The sequence below is a fragment of the Vulpes lagopus genome, chromosome 3 (assembly GCF_018345385.1).
Source record: "Vulpes lagopus strain Blue_001 chromosome 3, ASM1834538v1, whole genome shotgun sequence".
Classification (NCBI taxonomy): domain Eukaryota; kingdom Metazoa; phylum Chordata; class Mammalia; order Carnivora; family Canidae; genus Vulpes; species Vulpes lagopus.
Window position 1 is genome coordinate 69052613 of NC_054826.1, and position 17099 is coordinate 69069711.

The window sequence follows — 17099 nt, forward strand, 5'->3', positions numbered from 1 at the left end:
AATGCCACATGTTCTGGTATATAAAACACCTGCCGATGCCTCTAACAGAGCAGTTTTTGCAGACATTTTATGCTGTCCATAAATCCTCTTGCTCTTGGCCTACACAGATTAAATAAAAGGAGGGATTACATTGGATTCTAAACATTGCAGGTGTAGGTGGATGCTCTTCCGCCTAGCCCTAATATTAACAAGTCATACTTCATCTTGGGAGTGGGGGTGTTTGAAGCTCTGTTGCCAGAAATTTTAAAAATCAGCAATCCAATCTCAGCACTGATAGAAAAGCTTTGATCTTGGATTTACTTCTCAAGATAGTGAATTCCAGGAAGATATAACTGGGCTAAATCTTGAGGTATTTATTGTACTCTAAAAATTTGAGGATAAAAACATGCAACACACTTCTATCATGCATTATTCATTATTGTCATTATTCATGCATATATTCAATAAATGTTTATCAAAAATTCACTATGTATTTGGTACTACCTAAGGTATTAAAGATATAAAAAAGAATGAAACACTCCCAGCTTTACAATCTAGTTGGTGAATGAGCCCTTATACCAAAATAATACAATATTTAAATGCTAAAACCAAGGCATACAAAAGGTATTATAGATGATAAAAGTGCTAAAGAATAGTCCTCAGAAAAAACTCAGAGATGAGATAAAATGGAACAAAAACTTAGGCAGATACATAAGAAACACAAATTGATTTTGTCCCTAAAATTAGTCATGTAAATTTGACGCTGATGTAAATGCCTTCCAATGCTCCCAAATAGTCTCCCTGCCTGTATCCTTGACTCTCTGAGGTATATTCTCTACCAGGAACCAGGGTAACCCCATTAAAAGCTAAGCCAGCTTGGGTCACATTTCTGCTCAGAATCCTCTACAGCTTCCCATCTCCCTCAGAGTAAAAGCCAAAGTCCTTACAATGACCTGCAAAGACCAATACGATCTGCTCACCTGCATCCTCCCACCTCTACCCCATCTTGGACTTCTGACTTCATCTGTTATTTTTTACCTTGTTTTGCTCCATCCTGGCCACATTGGTTCATCTCTATACTTATACACAGCCTCACTTCTACCTCACGGTGTGTACTTAGTGATTTCTCCACCTGGAGTGGTTTTCCCTTGAATATACTTGTGGCTCCCTCCCTTTTTTTCCAGGGATTCACTCATATGTCACCTGATTAGTGAGGTATTCCCTGACCACCCTATCTGTAGAATTGCAGCCCCACTCCACACCCATACACATGCTAGCGCTGCTAATACTCTTATAATTTCCTAAGTCATGAAGATATCTTATTTATTCTAATATTTGTCTTTGAACCCCTCAGGGCTCCTAAAACTCTTATAAACTCCTAAATCATAAGAGCACAAGAGCATCTTTTGTTCTAATGAGGTGACTCTAGATAGTTCCTAAATGAGGGCTGGTCACCAGAAAAACCAAGCCATGATTAGAAGCTCGGAATTTTTAGCCCTATCTTTATTTAGCCATCCTCCTGAGAAGGAAGAGGGGATAGGAAATGGAGATAATAATTGATCATGCTACATGAGGAAGCTTCCATAAAATCCCAGCAGTATGAAGAGCTTCCAGGTTGGCAAATACATCCAGTGTAGGCACACCTCAACTCAGCAGGTATAGAAGCTCAATGCACCCCACACCTTCTCAGACCTCACCCTATCTATCTTTTCATTTGGCTGTTCATCTGGATCCTCTATCATATCCTTTAATAAGCTGGTGAATATAAATAAGTGTCTCACTGAGTTCTGTAAGCACTCTAGCAAATTAATTGAACTCAAACAGGGGGTTGTTGAAACCTCTGATTTGTAGCTAAGTGAGATAGAAGTTGTGGATAACTTGGGGGACCTAATACTTGTGATTGGCATCTGAAGTGAGGTAGGAGCAGTCTTGTAGAACTAAGCCCTTAACCTCTTAGATCTGACACTGTATCCAGGTAAATAATGAGTTAAGTTGCAGGATACCCAACCTCACACACTACACACGTATTGGAATTGGTGATCAGAACCATTTCATATACCTCCCATATTACATATTTTATTTATTTATCTCATTTATTTTTTTTCTCTCTCATTGAAGCATAAATTCCATCTGTCCATGAACCTCTGTCTACTTGTTTCACTACTATTGTCCCCACTGCCTAGAAGAGTGTGGTGGTACCATAGGCCTTTGATAAATATTTATTATAAGTATATGTCTTACCAGTAAGTGCTATGCTCTAAGAGTATCTTGGTTTACCTTCTATATAAATCTCGGCAGAGGTTGAATCTGTCCCATAGATGTTAGAAGCAAAGCAGGAATAGCGTCCTGTGTCTTCTTCGAAGGCTTCAGCAATGGTCAGTGAATGCAGATTTCCTGCCTGGACAATATGAATGTCTGGGGAATTTTCAAGCTCCTTGCCTTCACAGTACCACCTGCAAAGAAGGAAATATTGCACATGACTGAAGTGTGAAAATTAATTACATAGATGCTCCAGATGTTCCCTAAGAAGAAAACTGTGAAAACTTGGAATCAGAACATTAAATGATATAATTTGATTATAACAATGAGAAAAGTTATCAGTATTCAGACTATACTGACACTTTATTCAGGAAATTAGAAAGTGGCTCATATTAACAATGATACAACTGAGTGGGGCACCTGGGTGGCTCAGTTGGTCAAGTGCCTGACTCTTGGCTTTGGCTCAGGTCATGAACTCAGGGTCGTGCGATGGAACCCTGAGTCAGGTTCCCTGAGTCAGGTTCCACGCTCAGCACAGAATCTGTTTGTCCCTCTTTCTCTGCTCCTCCCCCTGCTCTTGCACTCTCTTTTTCTCTCTAAAATAAATAAGTAAAATCTTAAAAAAAAAAAAAGAATGATACAACTGAAAGAAGATGGATGAGAAAGCAAATACAAATGATCACAAGGAGAAGGGTCTTTGAGGTGGAATTTGGCTTCTCCTAAAAAGATGTATAGCTGTCTATACTATGTGTTAAGTAAATGCTCCTTTTCTTATTTGGAGAGAATCTAAGGGATATTAAAATTTCATGAGGTTGAATGCACTCATTTCCAACTATCAGATTGCATCTAACCTAGCTAAATGAAAATTATTTTGTTCCATTACTTGAGTTGTCAGAGTAATAAGGATGGGTCATATTCTTCAGTATTGGCACCACAGTGGCTAATAACCTAAGATTGTTTCTATAGGTTGGTATTTTATTTTGATCTATATACCTGAGGTTAGAAATTTTTGTTATAGTTTTTTTTGGCTAAGAATTTACATAAAATAATACATACAACAATGTTTAGTGGTGCCTGGATGGCTCAGTCAGTTAAGGATGGCTCAGTCAGTTAAGCATCTGACTATTCATTTTGGCTCAGGTCATGATCTTGGGGTTGTGGAATCTAGCCCCACATTGGGATCCCTGATCAGTGGGGAGTCTGCTGGAGTTTCTCTTTCTCTGCCCTTCCCTCTCTTTGCCTTCATGCTGCTTGCATGTGCATGTGCACTCTCTCTCTCTCTCTCTCAAATAAATAAATAAATAAATATTTAAAAATGTAGAGGTGCATAAAAAGAGAAAAAGACATAAAAACAATAAAGAAATACAATTTCTCATGTAACATGTTAGCAAAACTCTGAAAGTTTGATGAGTGTCATCCACTGTTAGTATGAATGCAAATAGTACAACCCCTATTAAAGGAATATGGCAATATCTGCCAAAATTACAGATGTGTTCATCTTTTGACCCAACAATTCCACTTATGGGAATCTTTCACACAGATACACTTGCTTGCATACAAAATGGCAAATGCACACATTACTCATTTAAGTAGTGAAAGACTGGAAACAACTTCAGTGTCCATCGCTAAGGGTCTTATGAAACAAACTGATACAGCCACATAATGGAACACTATGCAACTGTATAAAGAGATTGAGAAAGATCACTGTGCATTGATATGGAAAGAACCACAAGATATATAATTAAAAATTTAACAGGGAGGTACAGAATAGTGAATATGGAGTATTTATGTAAAAAAAATGTGTGTTGTTTCAGGTTGAATTATCCTTTCTCAAAGGATATGTTGAAGTCCTAAGCCCCAGTACTTGGGAATATGACCTTATTTGGAAATAGGGTCTTTTCAGACACAATCTAGTTACAATGAAACTACTAGGATAGGTCCTAATCCAGTATGAATGGGGTTCTTTAAGAAGAGGAAAACCCTATGTGAAGACAGAGACACAGAGACACATCACATGGCATGTGATGGCAGAGGCAGAGATTGGAGTGAGGCAGCTACAAGCCAAGAAGGAATGCCAAGGACTGACAGCCACCACCATGAGCCAGAAGAGATGAGAAAGAAGTCTGCCAAGAGTCTCAAAGAGAGTATGGTCCTGGTGACACTTCGGTTTTGGACTTCTAACCTCCAAAACAGAGTTTATTTCACCCAGTTTGTGGCACTTTGTTACAATAGCCCAAGGAAACTAACACAGGGGTGCAAAAAATAAGATATAATCATGTTGTTTGCATTTGTATAAAGAAAACTGCTAAGATTGAAATGAAAATCAAAGCTGGCTCCCTATTGGGAAGGAGGGAAAATAAGGTGGATGAACACGGATAGGAGGGAGATATCTCAGTGTACCCCTTTTTATATTGTTTTCATTTTTTGAAATAATGATTATTCATCAACATCATAATAAAAAGTAATTAAGTGAGAAGGTGTTAGGACTATTCAATGTCAAAAATCAAGGAATCCTGGCAATTGTTAATCTTTACTATAATTTCAGTTCTAACCATTCAGTGTTTTACTCTCTCCCTCTCACCATTAATAAAGCAAGATTCCAAAGCAATTCACCCGTTCGATTACTTCTTGATTTGAAAAGTCAAGCTTTTCTCTACTCTTCCAAAAATAAGTCATAGTTACCCCAACATTCAAGTCTCTGTTCATGTTTTTCTATCTAAGATTCTCTTCCTCTGCCTTTCAGCTGCTGCAAATATAACTCATCTATCAGTTTGGCTCAGATATCATCTCCTATACAAAAAATTATTACTTTTTTCTACCTTCATTTTTTTTCTGACTTCACTTACTTTCTTCTAACTTCACTTCTTTTTTTAAAAACCTGTGCTATGCCATGCAAGGCTTGGTGATACATTGTCTTTATTATTTTCTATTTGGGGAATGTATCTTCTCCCACCAATCTGACCAGATTGTCAATTCTTTGAAGGTAGGGATAGTGCTTCATATGCTCTTGCAACATGCACAGTGCCTCGTACAATTCTCTATAGACACTCTCCTCTGGCCATCTTATCTCATAATTTCAAATATCACCTCTATTTGGTATTACAATCAAATCTGTCTTTCCAAGCCCTGACTTCTGGATACCTTCTCCTGCCACTCTCTCTTCATTATGTTCCAACCACACTGGTCTTTTATCTACTTTGTGAACACATTGAACTATTTTCCATGTTAGGGGTTTTTATTCTTCCTGAAATTCTCTTTTCCCCAGATCTTTGCAAAGATAGGTCCTTCTCATCAGTCAAGCAGGCCTCAGCTCAAATGTCACATCCTCGAGGATGCCTTCCCCAGCCCTCTTCCTAACGTAGCCCCTTTAGCCTCAGACACTATCATGCTACCCTCTTTTGTTGTCTTCACAGTACTTGTTATCTGAAATTATCTGAAGTCAGTTCACTTTGCTATTGTTTGTACTCTCTACCCCAGCCACTAGATTGTAAAGTCCGTGACAGGACCTTATTAGTAATGTAATCCCAACACCTACAACCGTGCCCTGATACATGGCAGGTACTCAGAAAACATATGTTGGATTTGTTGAAAGACCAAATGACAGACAGGACTGATAATTAATATTTTGTAAGAATTTTATTGTTTTTTTTTTTTAAGAATTTTATTGTTAAACTTATCAAATTCTATGCCAATTTTTGATCTGTTGTGACAGTGCTAATATGTGTAGCTGCTGAAATGGGCTAATAAAATCTCCCAAGGCATAAATCTCAGTAAGACCTAGAGTAGTTTAGAGGGTACTTGGGTGGCTCAGTCGATTAAGTGTCTGCCTTTGGCTCAGGTCATGATCTCAGGGTCCTAGGATCAAGCCCCACATAGGGCTCCCTGCTCAGCGAAGAGTCTGCTTCTCCCTCTCCTTCTGCCCCTCCCCTTATTTGTCTCTCTCTCCCTCAAATAAATAAATAAAATCTAAAAAAAAAAAAAAAACCTTGAGGAGTTTATATAGCAAACCCTGAGAACGTGTGTAGTTCTAAGTACAGTGAACATCCAAACATAACATATTAAGTATGTGTTTATCTTTTAAAAAATATTTTATTTATTTATTCATGAGAGACACACAGAGAGAGGCAGAGACATAGGCAGAGGGAGAAGCAAGCTCCATGCAGGAACCCTGATGTGGGACTTGATCCCAGCACTCTAGGACCATGCCCTGAGCCAAAGGCAGACACTCAATTGCTGAGCCACCCAGGTATCCTACACGTGTTTATCTTTACTCCCCTCCTGAAATGTCCCTAAGAGAATAAAGGAATTTTTAAAAGGTATAAAAGCAGAAGAACGAAAACAATGAGAAGGGAGACAAGAGCAGACTGAGTCCTCAAAACCTTTTGGAAAGTGGAAAGGATATTGAGGAGCCAGGAGAGTTGAAAAATCTGAAAATCAAGTGTCTGTTTCAGGATGTCAATGAAGCAAGCCAATCTGTGCTGCACAAACCTATAAGTCAGAATTTGGAGACCTAAGTTTGAGGTGTGAAAACACACTAATAACGGGGAAGAGAACTTAAAATAGAGTAACTGATTTCAAGTTTGGGAAACAAGCATGGAGATCCCCTCGGCAGATTGCATCCTGTCTTCTGAAAGTCTGAGGATGCCCTAGGAAAAGGCTGAGTGGCTGGCTGCAGGAGCAGCTGCTTCATAGTAGAACAAGAGGAAGAAGGGTTCTGGAGAGATTTCTCTGGAGAGAAACAAATGGGCCTCATGGTTCAACTGCATGAAATAGAATATTTAAGAGATATTTTACAAATGTATCGGAGAATTGAGACAAATTTGTGATAGGACCACAAAACTAAGCACATAAAAAACAACAACAACAAAATAAAACACAAGACAGTAATCAATTCCAGGTCAAAAAAAGAAAGTTGTACAAGCAATGAAACATTCATTTTACTCTACCTGATTGTCAGTGAATAATACATAGTAAAGAAGAAAGTAAACATTAAATTTTATTTATTTATTTATTTACTTACTTATTTACTTATTTATTTAAAAGAGAGATGGAGAGAGTGGGCCAGACACCAGGTAGATCTCACAACCCTAAGATCATGACCTGAGCTGAAATCAAAAGTTGACCAACAGCCACTCAGGTGCCACACATAAAATATTTTTTAAACAACACTGTAATTTGATTATATTGAGGTAGTGAAGGAACATAGCAACAAAGGTGCTGGTTTAGTAAAGGGGTGCTGAACCGCCATCTTCTGGAATCAGAAGTCAACAGAAAATAGTTAATAGCAATATGCCAAGCAACAGTAGTACAATCGGAACACAGTGATTCTCAAATCACTTTCCGTGAAGACAAAGCTATTTTTACAGAGTATTAAAATATTTGCTGTGATGCCTGGGTGGCTCAGAAGTTTAGTGCCTGCCTTCTGCCCAGGGCATGATCCTGGAGTCCTGAGATGGAGTCCTACATCAGGCTCCCTGTGTGGAGCCTGCTTCTCCCTCTGCCTATGTCTCTGCCTCTCTCTCTCTCTTTCTCTCTGTGTCTCTCATGAATAAATAAAAAACTTAAATAAAATAAAATATTTGCCTTTTCACTGTGTTTACATTTACACTGATGGTGCAAAAAACACAGTGAGTAAAGCTGTGGTGCTTAGGAGTAAAAATCAAGGCACTGCCCAAAATTGACTTATGGTCATTGTGTTCCTCACTTCCACACACTCAGTTAAAAGAAAAAATTTCAGGGGACACCTGGGTGGCTCAGCGGTTGGGCGTCTGCCTTTGACTCAAGTCATGATTTGTGGGGTCCCGGGATTGAGTCCCACATCGGGGTCCCTGCTTCTCCCTCTGCCTGAGTCTCTGCCTCTCTCTCTCTCTCTGTGTCTCTCATGAATAAATAAATAAAATATTTTTTAAAAATTTTTTTAAATTTCAAATTCACTTAAAAATGTCCTCAGTGAAGCAGTGCAAATTATGACTTTCATTCAATCTCAGCCATATCTTTCTAACATTCTGGGTGGTGAAGTGGAAAGTAGCATAAAGCATTTCTACACATTTCTTGTGTGATTTTTTTTTTAGTGGAACTAAGCATTAAATGCATGAAACCATATTTGAACTTGAAAGAATAATGACAAATTATGGTTATTCAGACTTGGGTATCTGGCAGATGTTTTCTCAGAAATGAATGAGATAAGCCTGTTGTTTCAAGTAAAAATAACTGATACTTTTGTTGCCAATGAAAAAATTGAAGCTTTCAAGGAAAAATTAAAGTTTTGGAAAACTTGTATCCCCCACTGGAATTTAGGGTTTCCCCATACTTAAAGGGGAAGTACCATACTTACTTTTTGATAAAATCAAATGATATTAACAAATGTGTTTTTTAAATATTAAATAATAAAATGTGTCAATATTTGGAAAATCTGCATTACTCATTTTCCAGATTACCAGTGCATGATACTATCCATTCAAAGTTCAAGATGTACAAAGGGTTTTAGTATAGCAGAGTACAAAAGTTCATTGGTATGGTTTCAGATTTCACATTGTGACTAATCTTCTAGAAACCACTGCTAGCTGAATTTTGATGTAGTACTAAGCAGGAATAGCCACATTATCCGAAAAAGCCACTGAAATATTTGTTCTGTTTCCAATTACATACCTGGACAAGGCCAGATTTTAAAGTTTACTTCAACCCAAACAGCATAGTGCAACAAACTGAATGTAGAAACAAATATGAGTATCTTAGCACTCTTCTATTTAGTTAGACATAAGGAGATTTGCAAGAATAGAAAAGAATGCTACTCTTCTCATTAAATTCTTTTTGGAAAATAGTTATTTTTCATAAAATTATTTATATTAGCATGTTCATTATGGTTACTTAAAAATGAGTAAGAAATAAGTACTTAAAATATTTCTCAGTTTTAATTTCCTTTTTTTTTTTTTTTAAGATTTTATTTATTTATTTGAGAAAGAGAGAGTGACAGAGCACAAACAGGGAGAGCTGCAGGCAGAGGGAGAAAAAGCAGACATTTCACTGAGCAGGGAGCCAGATGTGGGGCTCAATCCCAGGACCCTGGGATCATAACCTGAGCCAAAGGTAGATTCTTAGTTGACTGAGCCAGCCAGGCACTCCCCAGTTTTAATTTTTAATATGATAATTATAGATATAACTCACATAGACAAAACCTCTTTTGGGCTTTGGTAACTTTTAAGACTGTAAAACAGTCCTGAGAACAAAAAAGTATGAGAACTACTGGAGTATTATTTAGAAATCTAGAGGTAAATAGACAGGAAACTGCAAAAAGTTGAAATTGGTCTGTTCTTTAATGTTATTTGACTTTGTAAGCACTGTACTTGTATTAATTTGATAAAGTAAATAGGAATAACTATTTCAAAAACAAATAAACAAACACCTTCTCTTATATAAACATTATACGGTTATGTTATTTCTTTAGTTAATGTTTTTCTTCCTTACCAAAACAAGAGTGGAAACATCTAGAGCAATTGGACAGCCAGAAGGCGATAAGTGGAATGATTCAAATGCCCAAACTCTCTGTCAGAAGCGTTTTTGTCCTACTCAGATGGCAGGAGATCTTCAGCCAGTCCCAAAGAATAATCAGTAACCGTCACTCTGACTTTAACACCATGACCCAGAAATAATGCACTGGTCAGTCTGTCTTCTAAAAAAGTATTAAAATTTATCCAGCTACCCAGAAGACTATCCTCAAGGATAAGAAGGGAAACACACTCTCTTCAAACATCTATCCATGTTAGGGAATGCTTTCACAGAAATGCCCTGCCCAAGGTACGTGTTTTAGGACGCCAAAGCCTCATGACACAGAATGACAGTGGTGCCAGACGTGATTCATGGCTCAGCAGAAATGAGTCAGTGATCTGGGAAAATAAGGCAGGTCCAAATGAAAAAGAAGGACCCAGCTTTCATGCACTCAGGACAGTTTGCCAGATCTGCTCATTTGGTTAGCTACCAAGCCTGGGACTGAAGACGCTGAAGAAACACATTTTTCAGATATTACTGGATTTTTGGTTACTGCTGTTAGCTTACTATTTTATCAAAAATATGACTTGGATAAATGTTATGACTCATTGCTTTAGCACATTAACAACTTCTAAATGTAATTTGGATGTGTTATTCTGACTCACCAGCAATAATGCTCATTAAAAGGATGATTACTCAGAGCATTTCTTTAGCCCTGCCCCAGCCTTTCCAATGTCCCTATCCTACCTCTTATTATTCATTATTCCTTCTCCATGTTTGTTTCCTTTGCTAACCTAGATACCCCTTACAATTATACAGTGGTTTGTAGGTTTAATTGTTTAATATTTCTCTTCCTTACTGAACAGTAAACACCACAGGGCGGAGGTAATCATGTTTGTTTTGTTTATCACTTGTTTATTTGATTCCTGGCACAGTAGATGGCACATCAGAGCTGCTCCAAAAAATGTTTGCTGTATAGATGTTAAATGAGTGAATTCACATTAGAATTATTATAGCATCAAGCCTGTTTTGTTTTCACTTTTCAAGAAGTTTGGGGGTAAAAAAGAACTTTCCTTGAATTGCGTTTAGCCAGCTTTGTCTAAGAATGCTGATCTCCTATGTGAAGGGTGTAGGGCCTAAAAGAGACAAAGGTAGTATTTTTACTTCATGACATCCTCAGCTTTCTCCATGTAGTAAAGTGACTCTTCCCCAGGCAGAGTGCACTGGACTCTGGATTATATGGAACAATAAGATAATAGTAGACATTTTTTAATAACTCAAACTTATGTTGGCTTTTGCAACACAATTTGGTGTTTTGTACATCCTGTTTGCTACTGAGTTAACAAACTCAAGTGTTCATGACCAGGATGTATTTCGATCACGGGGCTGTGGGAGTACAAGGGGGAGGATATGCCTATGTTTGAAATTTTATTAAAATTTACTGAGTTCTTCCAGATGGAAACTTATTGGTAACTTAAGAAAAACATAAGTAAGCACTTGGTAAATATCAAGATATCAAGACCTAGCCGATTTTAATAATAAAAGTGAGGATTAATAAAGTGAAAATGAAAATGATCCCTAAGATAATTTTTAAAGGAGTAGATTACTTTGGGTAGGGCTGACTGGAAACTTTTTATTGTCTCCTTCTGGAATTCTTACCTTTGCTTTTTCTGATAGTACTTGTTACTAAATTACTACATAATTTTACTTTTTTATTAAATTTACTGTTTATCATCTATTTCCTTCATCACAACTAAAATAGAATATTACAGGAAACTTTGCTTTAGCTACTAATGAATTTCAAGTGCCTGGAATAGTTCCTGTTGCACAGTGAGTGCTGAACGAATTTTTATTGAATGAATAAACAAATGAACATACTAAATTTCTTAGTTTTGTTGATGAAATGTACTCGAATCTTTGCAATATTGTATATTTTAAAGTATAATTTTTTTCTTTTCTTCTGTTTACTATGTTAATCTTTCTTTCAGAATAAATTTTTCTATTCATTCAATTTGGAACCACTTTGATGGTGTTGATTTTGTTTATCCCAAGAATTCAAATTTGCCTTAACATTATAAAATAAATATTCTTTACCATATCAAGGAATAAAGGGAAAATCGTATAATGATTTCAATAGATGCAGAAAAATGTTTTATAAAATTCCACATCCACTCAGGATTTTAAAAAAATCTTACTCTTCCTAAAAGAAACCTACAACAAAATCTTATGTCAGGATGAAAAATGGAAAGTATTGCCTTTAAGATAAACAAGACTAGAATACATTGTGTCATTATTTCTTTTCAACATTGTACTGGAGGGCTTAGCCAGTTCAATAAGCCAAGAAAATGAAATATAAGATACAGGGCCAGAAAGGAAGAATGCTGCTCCCAAATTATAGAAAATCTCTAGAATGTAGCAAGGTTGTTGGTTAGAAAAGCCAATATACAACAGTTGATTGCATTTCTCTATATAACAAACATAGAAGCAATTTTTTAAAAAAGCTATCATGTATATAGTATGAAAATGAGGTACTTATGGATAAATCTAGCTAAAGATTTGTAAGACTCAGAAAAAATTATTGAGGCTTATTACTTAGGTAATCTAAATAGATGGGGAAATATAGTATGATCCTGAATATGAAACATCAATATATTATTTTAGTTTTTTTAAAAAAGATTTTATTTATTAATTCATGAGAGACAGAGAGAGAGAGAGAGAGAGAGAGGCAGACACACAGGCAGGCTCCATGCAGGGAGCCTGACGTAGGACTCCATCGGGGCGGGACTCGATCCAGGGTCTCCAGGATCACACCCTGGGCTGAAGGCACGCTAAACCCCTGAGCTACCCGGTCTGCCCTATTTTAGTTTTTAAAAAGATCTATTTATTTATTTTGAGAGAGAGAGAGAGAGAAAATGAGAGGGCAAAGAGGCAAAGGGAGAGGTAAAGAGAGAATCTCAGGGCAACTCCCTAGAGAGTGCAGAGCCCAATGTGGGGCTGGATCTCACAACCCTGAGATCATGACCTGAACTGAAATCAAGAGTCAGAAGCATAACCGACAGAGCCACCCAGGGGACCCAAAGCCTCAATATTTTAAAGATGTCAAATTCTCCCTAAATTGACCTACAGATTTAGTGCAGTCCCCCAAATCTTAATAAATTAAAAAAATTCTTATGGCATTTGACAAGATGGTTCTAAAATGCATATTGTAGAGGAAAACACCAAGAAGAACTAAAAATCCTTAAAAGGAAAAAGCTAGAAATATGAATTATGAAAACTCTATTGCAATGAAATAAATAAACGACAGGAAAGGAATAGAAAGCCCAGAGCTAGATCCACATGTTTATGGAATTTTGACTTAGATGGAGCTGGCATTATAGGTCAGTGGGAGGAAATACCCTTTACAATAAACTGGAGCTGAAACAATTGGTTATCCATTCAAAAAATAATTGAATTGGATTCTCTGCTTTACACCATACACAAAAATCAACTTTAAATGGATTAAAAACCTAAATGTGAAAGACAAAATTATAAAACTTTTAGAAGACAATATATAAGAATATCTTACTTTGAGGTTAGGAAAAATTTCTTAAGCTGGACACGTACTATAAAAACCAAACCATAAAAAAATTAATTTTATGCTAAAGTTAAAAATATCTAATTATTAAAGATACCATAGAGGAGATAAGAAGGCAAATCAAACCAGGAAAGGATATTTTCATAATATATATGTCAATATGTCATATGGTTGATATCTTAATCACATTTTTAAAAGTCTTACAAATTTCTTTTTTTTTAGCTTACAAATTAATAAGAAAAAAAACAAATTGATAGAAAAGTGAGTGAAAGATGTAAAGAAGCCCTTTACAGAAGTGAACCCTGAATGGTCAATAAACATATTTTTTAAAATTGTCTACTTCATCAATAACTATAGAAATGAAAATTAAAATCACAACAAGATAACACTTCATATCTATCCAATTGGCAAACATTTAGAAGTCTGATAATAATAATATCCTTATTGAATGATAAAGAACAACCAGAACTCTTATATAATATAGGTGGGAATGCAAATTGAAATAATTCCTTTGGAAAAAATTGGTATTATTATAATGTTGAAGTTGTACAGACTCCATCAGCAATTCCATGTTTGACACACTTAAGTACCAAGAGAATGTATTAGAACATTTATAATAACATTGTTCATATTAGGAAAAAAACTGGAAACAACCCAAATGTATATCGATCCTACAATCTTCTAGCCTTACAGTGAAATGCTCTATGGTGATGAAAATGAGTAAATTAGAGTTACATGCAACACCATGGATATAGTTTTCGGAGGAAAAATTCAAGCAGCAGAAGAATATATATATATCATGATTCCATGATTCCATGATTTTGGAATTCCATGATTCCAAAATGTTATATAAACATTTAAAAATATGTAAATTTCACTAATATTATTTTTAAGAACTTTTTAAATAGAAATTGTCAAACATATTCAAAGACACCATATAATGAAACACCATGCACATATCACTTAGTTTCAACAAATCATCAACAAATGGCAAATGTATATCTTTTATATTCTCTACTTTTTCCCACATTGACTTATTTTAATAGAAGTCCAAGATTTTGTGTCATTTCACCTGTAAATACTTCCATACCTAACATTGTTTAGGAACATAAAAATATGTTGTAAAACTATGAAGAAAAACTGTTAAGAAAAACTTAAAGAGGAAACACAGGATTTGAGTTAGTGGTTACTGCTAAGAGGGGAGGAAGGGATAAGATTAGAAAGACAGCAGTCTTAAAAATAATGGTAATGTGGGCACACGGATGTTTGTGCTATTATTCTTATCTCATGAACACACACACACATACATCTATATATATTCTTCAGTATCTGTTCAAAATATACTTTAGATAATTCAAGACAATTCAGTTTGGTGCTCCTTGTCCACTTTGGGAGTGTATATGAAGTCCAGATACTGATGAAAAGAAGTTGGTAGGTAAGTGGCAGGGACTTCTATAGAAGCCCTTAGAGAAAAAAAAAAAAAGAAGCCCTTAGAGAGCCTGACTTCTAGCCTCTGGAGTTTGTGGGGGTACAGAGGCTTATACCCAATTCTTGCCTCAAAACCTTTTAAGGTGAAAGGATGTTTAGTATTGCCCAAGGGGGAAGGACAAGGAGAGAGGGCTTCAATGGTAGCAGTCTAAATTTCCAATGTTTATGGGTTAAAGATATAGGTTTTCCCATGGGCCAAGTGGACTTCGCAGAAGTGAGCCTGGTGTTCCACCTCAAAATACATCTCAGCTCAAATAATCACTTACTAGGGTGAGGTGACTCCAACAGAAAGAGTGTGAGGAGTGTACTGTTGGAGTGAGAACTGAGAAGCAGGTGCTAAAATGTTACCTGGAGATTTCAACATCTAGGTCAGGGAACTGAGTGTGGGGAAGGTCCCTTCCATAGAGGATGTTTCTGAAGAAATTGCAAAAATTCTCAGCACAGAGGCAGACAGCAGTTTGTTAAAACACAGATGTCTGGGCCTCTCTTTTAGAGATCCTGATTCACTAGCTATAACGTGGAACCTGCAAATTTGCTATCCACTAAGATCCCAGATGATGCTGACCAGGAACCCACTTTGAGTAGTGTATTCTAGGAGGCTCTCAAAATGTAGCCTCTACCCCCTCTCTGGACTTACTCAAACCGTTTCCTCCTCACTCTATGTTCTGATAACATCAGTTCCTTCAATTCCTTAAAGTCAACAATGGTCTTGCAGCCTTAAGAGCTTCCAATTTGCTGCTCCCTCACCATACAACACTTTCCCCAAGCCCAACTTTGCTGGGCTAACTCCTAGAGATCTTTCATTTCTCAGCTTAAATACAGTCTTTTAAGGAAACCTTCCTCAGCCTATCTATAGGGTTTGGTGCCTTCATTATCTGCACCCTCCTTTATCACATTTATCACAATTGTAATTATGTAATAATTTGGGGAATTTTTGTTTATTGTCTGCATTCCTTACCAGACCCTAAGCTCCATGATGGCAGAGAATTTTTCTGGTTTTCTGCTTTAATCTTACTGCCTATAACAATACATGGCACATAGTAGGCCCTCCTATTGATTGGATAAATGAATGAATGAGGCATCTAGATTTTCCCAAAAGGTGGATGAAAAATGCCCTAAATAATGTAATATTTCAAAATATTTGTATAATATTTGACACCATATATCATCTATAACTATTTATAATAATATTTTTATAATTCCTCTGTATCATTTAAAATACTCTTTGTCGGGGCAGCCCCAGTGGCTCAGTGGTTTAGCGCCACCTTCAGCCCAGGGTGGGATCCTGGAGACCTGGGATCAAGTCCCATGTCAGGCTCCCTGGATGGAGCCGGTTTCTCCCTCTGCCTATGCCTCTGTGCCTGTCTCTTTCTATGTCTCTCATGAATAAATAAATAAAATCTATAAAATTAAATAAACAAACAAACAAACAAAAAATAAAATACCCTTTGTCTTTGTAACTAATTTATTTCCTGAGCACATCACTTGCAGGCCAATGTCTAGAAGTAACAATAGCAAAACGAAATAGCCAAAGCTGGCATTGATGTCTATAAAGGGTAAATTTATGCTGCTTCAGAAGGTTGTGTATAAGCAAACATACTTAGTGTGACCCAGCTGTACATTCCTAGGAAAAGAATTTGAAGTCAGGATACAAAAAGGGATCATGGCCATTTGCTGTGAATTCCTGCATACTCTTTCATGTGTGGGTGATGCATGAATGTAATTCATTTTCTAAGGCAACTCTTTCAATGAAGCTATGTCCAAAATTAACAAGCTTTTTAAAAATGCTACCTTCGGTGATACAGGATCTCGCCTCTACAAAACAAAACAATTTCTGCCCAATTAACTTGGAAATCAACAAATATATCAAAAATGATTTCTCAGTTTGCTAAAACTGAGTCACAAAACATGGACAAAATATTGATTACACAGACAGGCACACAGATACAAGGTCAGTCTTTAGTTGCTGGGTATGCTTATTAGATTTTCTTTCTTTTTTTTTCTTTTTTTAAAGATTTTATTTATTTGTGAGAGACTGGGGGGCGGGGGCAGAGACACAGGCAGAGGGAGAAGCAGGCGCCATGCAGGGAGCCCGACGCGGGACTCAATCCTGAACTCCAGGATCACGTCCCGGGCTGAAGGCGGCGCTAAACCGCTGAGCCACCCGGGCTGCCCTGCTGATTACATTTTCTTGCAAAAATAGTCAAAAGGAAAAAAAAAAAAAACAGTCAAAAGGATATTTCTCTTATTGACTGTCGCATTCCTACATGGAAAACCAAAATGTCTCATTATTATTTTAATGCATTTTTAAGGT

General features: G+C 36.7%; 1 protein-coding gene across 3 annotated transcripts in view; it reads right to left on the reverse strand.

Moving 5' to 3' along the window:
- The window catches only part of MYPN (myopalladin), a 100986-nt gene that overhangs the window by 51445 nt on the left and 32442 nt on the right, over window positions 1-17099 (reverse strand). For all 3 annotated transcript variants that reach the window (XM_041749452.1, XM_041749454.1, XM_041749451.1), the window contains one exon: window positions 2257-2432. Coding sequence is in view for 1 of the 3 variants with exons in the window: in XM_041749451.1 (XP_041605385.1) it covers window positions 2257-2432 (176 nt within the window). In the remaining 2 variants the exon portion in view is untranslated. The remainder of the gene's footprint in view (window positions 1-2256; window positions 2433-17099) is intronic.